Source organism: Centroberyx gerrardi, chromosome 3 (genome assembly GCF_048128805.1).
Source record: "Centroberyx gerrardi isolate f3 chromosome 3, fCenGer3.hap1.cur.20231027, whole genome shotgun sequence".
In the NCBI taxonomy this organism is placed as follows: domain Eukaryota; kingdom Metazoa; phylum Chordata; class Actinopteri; order Beryciformes; family Berycidae; genus Centroberyx; species Centroberyx gerrardi.
The window spans coordinates 16568329-16576189 of NC_135999.1; the positions used below are offsets into that span (position 1 = coordinate 16568329).

The 7861-nt window shown below is 44.2% G+C and overlaps 1 protein-coding gene across 1 annotated transcript in view; it reads right to left on the reverse strand.

The window, feature by feature from the left end:
* Nucleotides 1-5285: 5285 nt before the first annotated feature.
* The window catches only part of gna12a (guanine nucleotide binding protein (G protein) alpha 12a), a 12821-nt gene continuing 10245 nt past the window's right edge, over nucleotides 5286-7861 (reverse strand). The window contains exons 3-6 of the mRNA XM_071914448.2: nucleotides 7015-7065; nucleotides 6702-6902; nucleotides 6082-6288; nucleotides 5286-5804 (exon numbers count right to left, since the gene is read on the reverse strand). Coding sequence (XP_071770549.1) covers nucleotides 5643-5804; nucleotides 6082-6288; nucleotides 6702-6902; nucleotides 7015-7065 — 621 coding nt within the window. The 3' untranslated portion in view covers nucleotides 5286-5642. The remainder of the gene's footprint in view (nucleotides 5805-6081; nucleotides 6289-6701; nucleotides 6903-7014; nucleotides 7066-7861) is intronic.

Genomic DNA, 7861 nt, shown 5'->3' on the forward strand with positions numbered 1-7861 from the left:
AGTAAGGCTAGTACCATGACAATATTGAGACATTTAAAAAAAAAAATAGCCTTTCAATTGGTGGCTTTAACATTTAGATTAACTTTATTGATCCCTATATAAATACATATAAATGTAAAATATAATAAAATGTAAAAGTATATATACTGTATATATTAAAATTAAAACAAAGATAGGGCCTTAGGTTAGGTTAGCATTATGTTCTCAGTACTCTCCTGTAATCCTTTTTTTTTTTTTTTTAACTAAGACTTAGTTAAGAGGATGCACATTTGTATGGAAGTTGGAGCCACCTGGCTGTATTTTACAGAAAATGAGGCTAAAAGCCTGAAAGTGGCAACCAAATGGAGCAGAAAACCTGATGCTGCTGGTGTTTACAGACAACAGAAAGAATAACAAACTTTCCCTCTGTGTGTAATGAGGCAGTGAAACAGTCATCATGATATGTGAACTTTCATTTGAAATGACATCGTGTTTTGTCACACCAACAAATCAAGTGCTTGGCAACAGCTTTCCAATCTTCAGAAATTACATATATAAAAACAAGCAAACCTTGTAACTGTTTGAATGAGCAGCCACCGTACAAATGCGCTCCTTTACAGAACGAATCTGTTACGGCTGAAAGAGGCAGATCCTTCACACCCAAAGCCAAGCTGCTGTAATAAAAGTGGAAGTAAGTGCTTTCCACAAAACCTTTCCTCTGGATTTTGATGATGGTCAGTTATTAACATTATGTCTACATCCATAGACATGATTCATGGTGAACAATAACAACCTGAATGACCAAGATCAGGTGGTTCAATTTTATTATGAAAGAGTCTGTCTTAGTCATGATTACAGGTCACATACACAGAAGAGAACAGGGAGGAAACAAAAATTGCTATGTCAAACACCATATTGACACACAATATATGTCAAATAAAAGTGTATAACCTGTATGTGTATATTTTTTGTGGAAAACTTGCAAAGGAAGCAGATCTTGACACTGGGAACACAAATATCAGTGTTTAAATTTATACAAAAATCACTCTGCAGCTGCCTGAAAGCTACAGCAGCTTAGTGAAAAATATGTTTTTTCTGTGCATTGTGGCCTTCTCAGGTCCCGACTGGTCAACTGTGATTTATGTATGTGTGTGCATGTGTGCATTTGCGTGTGTTTGTGTGAATGTGTCACATGAATAGTCATCAAAGCTCTTCCTGTTTTCAGTATTTTGCAAATTCAGTGACAATGCAGAACGAAGGTACCTCAGATTAATTGGAAAAAGGTGCAGTACTCCTTCTGAACCACCAGAGGGAGGCATCTGCTTAACAAATACATCACTCTTCCATCCTACCTCCCTTGTTTAACAGTGGAAACATGGAGAGACCCTTGAGAGTGGGGAGATGGACAGAAATAGGATATCACTGATTTAGAAATTGTTTCCATATATTCAGTTTGATTGTTCTAAGCGGTTATAAACTAATTTGTTGGGTGTGTGTGTGTGTGTGTGTGTGTGTGTGTGCATGTGTCTATGTGTGTTATGTACGCATGTGTTTATTTTGCTGTGTACAACGTTCCCAGTCAGCACACAATCTGCCCTGAAGCCTTTGCACCAAAAAAAGAGAAAATGGGTCAGGCAAATCAAATCGTTAAGTGAATTTCAACTTTAGTGTGAAGACGTTGAACTAAACCAGAGGTGGTTTAATGACATGAAGTCCTGTGACACAGTGACTTGTCATGGCCAAATCATCCGCCATCTAACCACCGCTCAGGGTTGTTTATATTTCAGTGCTTCAGCATTATGAAATCAGCTCCAGTGTGTGTGTGTGTGTGTGTGTGTGAGAGAGAGAGCAAGAGAGAGAGAGAGAGAGAGAGAGAGAAAGAAAGAGAGAGTACTTGGCTCATTATTAAATATCAGAGTTCAGCTTTAGGTCCAATCAAAACAGCCTCAGGGAAACATCAGCTTAACCAAAGTCATGAGACCACATTCACTCACACACATGCACACGTGCACACACACACACACACACACACACACACACACACACAGAGCTACACAGCTATATGGCTGAATGATGAATGTATGTGGGCTCTCAGGTTTGTTTATACTAGAACAGGGAATGGATCTTTATGAACATTTCTGTTCGATTTCTCAGTTCTTATCTTGACGATCCTTCAAGCCTTGGATTACAATTCAAGTATCCAGCACTGATCTATTGGTAATGTCCATAGCATTTAGTTCAAAACACACACACACACACATAGGTTACACATAACACACACACAGTGCGGTGCAAGTCGAGGACAAAACGTCCTGTGCCTTTCCCCCTCTGTAAACGAAGGCTTCCTTATGTTTCAGAGACCACTGGGGATATATTTTTCTGCTCCCTGCGTTTTCCTCTCTTCCCTTTTGTAGGACACTGCGGGAGGCTGGTTCGGGTTTCTCTGATGTGTGTGTGTGTGTGTGTGTGTGTCTGTGTGTGTGAGAGGGAGAGAGAGGGAGGGAGAGAGATGTCGTTCTTACAGTCTCTCCATTTTGGGATCAGGGCAGGAAGTGGGCTCAACAGAGGAAACATGACCTCCTCCCCTTCTCCTCTCTCCCTCCTCCCTCACTCTATCACTTGCTTTTTCTTGTATTCTCTCTTCCTCCCTTTGTCTGTCCCTCCCCCACTCTGTGCCTACCCATTCACAGGGTCACTTCTCTCTCTCTCTCTCCCTCTCTCTCTCCCCCTCTCTCGCTCCCAGGGATACAACTCCCTCAGGCTCTCACTTAAGAGAGTCAAAGTGTGTGTATTTGTGTGTAAGAGACCTTAAATTACAGTCCACTCACCGCCTATGTAAATAAATCTATGTTAACCAGCGATTGTCAAAACAACGCTAAAACTAGGCCTAGCTGCTCCCTGGTTCCCTCCCGCTCTCTCGAGGCTCCCAGTCTGTTTTGTATCAGGAACCCTCTGATAAAAAGCCAGAGGAATGGCCGGACTCCTCTGGGTGAAGGGGAGTATCACTGGATCTCAGCTTTGCTCTCATGCCCATCGGTCTGATGGCTCTAGCTGATGAGCTTCATATTACTGTACATTCGGCGGTCTGAGCCTACGGTTAGCCTCCAGGCTGTACATCAGTATGACATTACTAATCATGAGTTTCAGCCCTTTGGTTTCCAGCTTTGCAAGGAGGTTTCTCGTGTTCATAAATACTGATTAGACCGCCCTAGGATAAGTAGTAAGCTGTAGTATTTTCCTTAAAATATGAACTTTTCACGCCTCTGCTGTGCCTTCTTAAAAGCCAACCTTTTTTTTTTTTTTTTAACTCCTCTGCTCGATTCTCAGCCATCTTTCACCTCCACCTTTCTATCTCCAACTCAGAAAGTCTTGACCCCTTGCTTTATCATATACACACTTGCACACACACACACACACACAGAAAATAAAGAAGCAGCTTGTCAGCAAACGGCAGTGTATTTCACCACAGAGCACAGAGCAATTGGGAAACAAACAAAAGCAGAAGACCAAAACGAAGTGAGCGAGTGAGTGAGATCCTATATGGAGCTCCTTCACTCTTCATCCTCTGATTTCATCCAGCTTTCCTTCAAGCCCATATTTCAAAGTCTGCTTAGTTTGTTTATTTTGTTTCATCGCCTTTCTTTTTTTTTTTTTTCTCAGAAGTTTTTCTTGCTGGTCATGTTCGCTCAGAGACATCCAGTGCAATGACGACGCTTAGAAAAACTTATGCGACTTATGGAAAACGTATAGGTTAGTTGACAAATATTACAGCAACGTTACAGTTACAGTGACACTGTTAGGGATAGTGGTGTTTGTGACGCAAGGTTTCCGTGTTACACACAGTGTCAGTCAAACACTTACAGTCATCTATATACAGGAAATATTAACACGCACAAAGGACCATATGTCAGTATGCACACGCGCAAACACACTTTACACACACGGACAAAATACACAGTTTAATACAGTATTATAATAAGGCGTGTGGAAGTGCTTATCATTAACCTTATTCCCACGGCCAAATTTGAACTTGTGTCACACTCACTCCACCAGGGAGACCGAGTACAGCCCAGGAGTGTCCTATGGAGGTTGGGAATCGGGACAAACATTTCTCATTTCACAGATTCCCCACTAAAAAGCGTATTAGGAAGGAAAGGATCTCAAGAATCAGGATGGATATTAAGGCTTCCCTGTTTTTCTTGTGCAGTCTGGTTTGTTTCTGTCACCTGCCACTGTTTTCCTGCGCCGTGCCAATCTCCCAGGTAGACTTCCCGCCCTGAGTGAAGTTCAAAATGGCCGCCGTGGGAATAAGGTCAGACGCAGTTCAACCCTGTCATTCCCTGCTGTTCCCTTCTCCCTATGCCTTCACTTTTATAGGTCAAAAGAACAGGAACGAGCAATGTAGCTAAACCCCAAAGCCCTCTTGTAAATGACATGTTTACAGTATGCCTCAGCTTAAGGGTACTACTGTCTATCTGTTGGGAGTTTGGTGGTGAGTGGGGGTGGGGGTGGGGGGGGGTGGGGGGGCAGTAGTACGCTGAGGGGCAGAGCAGGGAGACGAATGACACAGGGATACAGATGAACCATAATTCATTCAGGAGCTGTGAGTTTGTGTGTGCGTGTCTGTGTGTGTTTCTTTAGCCCTCGAAGAGTCTCTAATTCGTCAGTCCACTGTTTCCGCTGGTAACGGAGGAGAGGAACAATCTCTCCATTGTACTGGAGAGCTGGAGGAGGAGGAGGAGGAGGAGGAGGAGAGGAGAGGAGAGGAGGAGGGCGGGCGGGTGGAGGCGTAAGACTTTGCTATCTGCAGCTGTTCATCTCTCCTGTGATGGCGGGAGCCGGAGAAGGCGGAAGAATAACAGCGAGCAGGGGAGGAGAGGTAAAGATAGGGAGGGGAGGGGAGAGGCAGAGAGAAGAGAACAGGGAGCAAAAGAAAGGGAGATTCATCCCCCTTTCCTCTGTACAAGTTCACTGACAGGAACACTTGTGCAACCTTATCACATAACACAGCATATGACTGCTACGGGCCCCGAGCCCCCGCCCCCCTCCCTCTGTCACGTGTATATTCACACACAGTTTTCTGAGGCTCATTTCTACATCTTTCTTTCTTCCTTCCTTTCTTCCCTCTCTCTGTCCTTCCTGCGTCATCATAACCCAGCTTGACCCAGCCGTACCTCAAGAGGCAGTGTGAATTGGTTTAGTGACACGGTTGTCATTAGTCATGGAATCATCCAAGAGAAAAACACTTTCAGTGCTCAGGTCATGTAGTGGGTGCTTTTCTCTTAACATGTGTTTTTTTGTTGTTGTTGTTGTTGTTGTTTGTTATGAAGGTGAGAAGGTACTTGAGAGAAAGAGCGGACGACTCTCTTTCCAGCATACACACATTTATATTTATACAGGTTAAACTCTGGGTCGGGGTGAGATGACCTTTCCCCTCTGACCCTAGCAGTGTTCCACAGGGAGCTGATGTGAACTTCACGGCTCCGCAGGTTCAGAGTTCAGAGGTCAGTCAGTGGGACCGCTCCGCAGGTCAGTGTGAATATGTGCTCGTGTGTCAGGACCACGCAGGAACCGGGCCTTTCTCCGCAGTTCACGGCCGGGTTCACAGTTCACAGTCAGAAGAAGCCGGGGAAGCTGCGGCGGCGTCCGCGTCCACGTCGGCGTCACTGCAGCATGATGTCTTTGAGGTTCTCCTGCAGGATGGTGTCCTTGACGGCGTGGAAGACGAAGCGGATATTTTCTGTGTCCACCGCGGTGGTGAAGTGGTGGAACAGCGGCTTCCCCCGGTTACGTCTCTTACGGCTGAACGACTGCACCAGGAATGCCTGGAAGGACCGGAGGAGGGACAGTGAGAGCCTTTGTGTGAGAGTGTGTGTGTGTGTGTGTGTGTGTGTGTGTGTGTGTGTGTGTTCATGCGTATGTGTTTGTGGGTGGGCGGGTGGGTGAAAGCATACTGGGTTCAAATGTGTGTAAAATAAGTAGAACATCAAACACTCTTCAAAACAACTTGCTACAGAAATGAGCTGGAACAAGAACTGAAACCTAACTGATACTGCTGATGACAGCTATAAACCTGTGTGTGTGTGTGTGTGTGTGTGTTACCTGCACGTCCTCTAGCCTGCGCGGGTCTCCTCTGAACTCGGGGAAGTTCTTGCGGATGTCTGCCGTGCGAATCTTTTCCACCAGCAGGTCTGTTTTGTTGAGGAAGAGGATGATGGATACGTTGAGGAAGAGCTTGTTGTTGACGATCGTCTCAAAGATATTCATACTCTCAACCAGCCGGTTTGTCCTGCGGTCCTCCATCAAGACCTGGAATCACACACACACACACACACACACACACACACACACACATTTTATCCTTTGGTTTCCAGCAGGTTTTATCTACGTATCAGCTAAATTCAGCAGTTGTCATATGACTGTTGAAGCAAACCATTCAGACATCAGAACAGTCTGTATCAGTGTAATCGCTGCCATGGTTGAGGGAACAATCCAGTTTGCTCAACCAAATTCCAGCTACAAAGACGGCTTTGTGCAAACCTCAAATGCTGCGTCTGGCTGATTTTGTTTATAGTCCATTTCTTAAGCCCAAAACGCGAGAGTAACATACTTTATTACATCACACTGTGGGACTAAGTTCGGTGGACATCTCAACATCCAAGTTACATGATTTCAGGGTGTCAGAATTGTGTGTGTGTGCGCTTGCGTGTTACTGTGTGTACCTGGTCGTACTCAGACGACGACACCATGAAGAGTATGGATGTGATTCCGTCGAAACACTGGAACCACTTCTGCCTCTGGGACCTCTGCCCTCCGACGTCCACCATCTTGAAAGGAATCTTCTTGATGATGAAGTCGTGCTCCACGATGCCCTTAGTGGCCTTCCTGGCAAACAAGATGTCCTGCCTGCTGGGGATGTAGTTCTGACAGAGGAGGGGGGGGGGGGGGGGGGGGACGGACATTTTTTTTATAACAAGTTTGAAGAAGTACAGAAATGTAGAGTTTACTGCAGATTTTACCAGTCACGCGACTCACCAGCTGACCAATGCGGTCCAAGTTGTCCAGGAAGTATTTGACCGACTCACTCTGCAGAGAGAAAGAGAAGATTTCCATTACAGCCACATAATGGTGCTGAGTCATCCTGTGACACATTGACTAGACTTACGTCAGCTCAAATAATCAAATTATAGCCCTTACTCTGATTATTAGAAAAATTTCATTAAAGTGTTTACATGCGTAGTAAAAATATTGCTTCATTATAATTCCCATTTCATGGAAGCATACTGCGGTTATTGATTTAATACATCAATCACTTCCTCCCAATCCGCAGCATGGGAGATAAATCTTTAATGTCATCAACCACAATCATATCGGTCCCATCATATTTCTATTGCTGGCATGCAATTTTACCATTTTAATAGCGTCTACCTCATGCTGAGACTCAAGAAGCATGGAGGCTGGATGTAAACAAATACTGCAGCTGTAAACATGAACAACATAACATACTGAAGGTACGTTGGTACTGCAACTCGTTAAACTACTCTGAGGGACAGGCTTACTCAAATTATGTGCATGTACAGTATGTGCAAGCATCCCTAAAAATAATCAATAACCAATAGTGCAGTATGCCAAAGTGTATTATTGGATTAAGAACTGAAGGAACTTAAGTAAATAATGAGATTATAGTGTTTATCGGTGTAGTCTCGCTGTAGTCTGTGTCATTGTTGACATAATCAGAAACAGACATGACTTTATAACCAGTGTACACAACAGCTTCTCCGGAATCTGGAATACAAATATCAACAAAGGTGCAGCCAGACCATAAAGCCTACAAAACAGTTTTGGGTTAAAATATTTCGTTTTCTAATAGTCAAATCAAGCT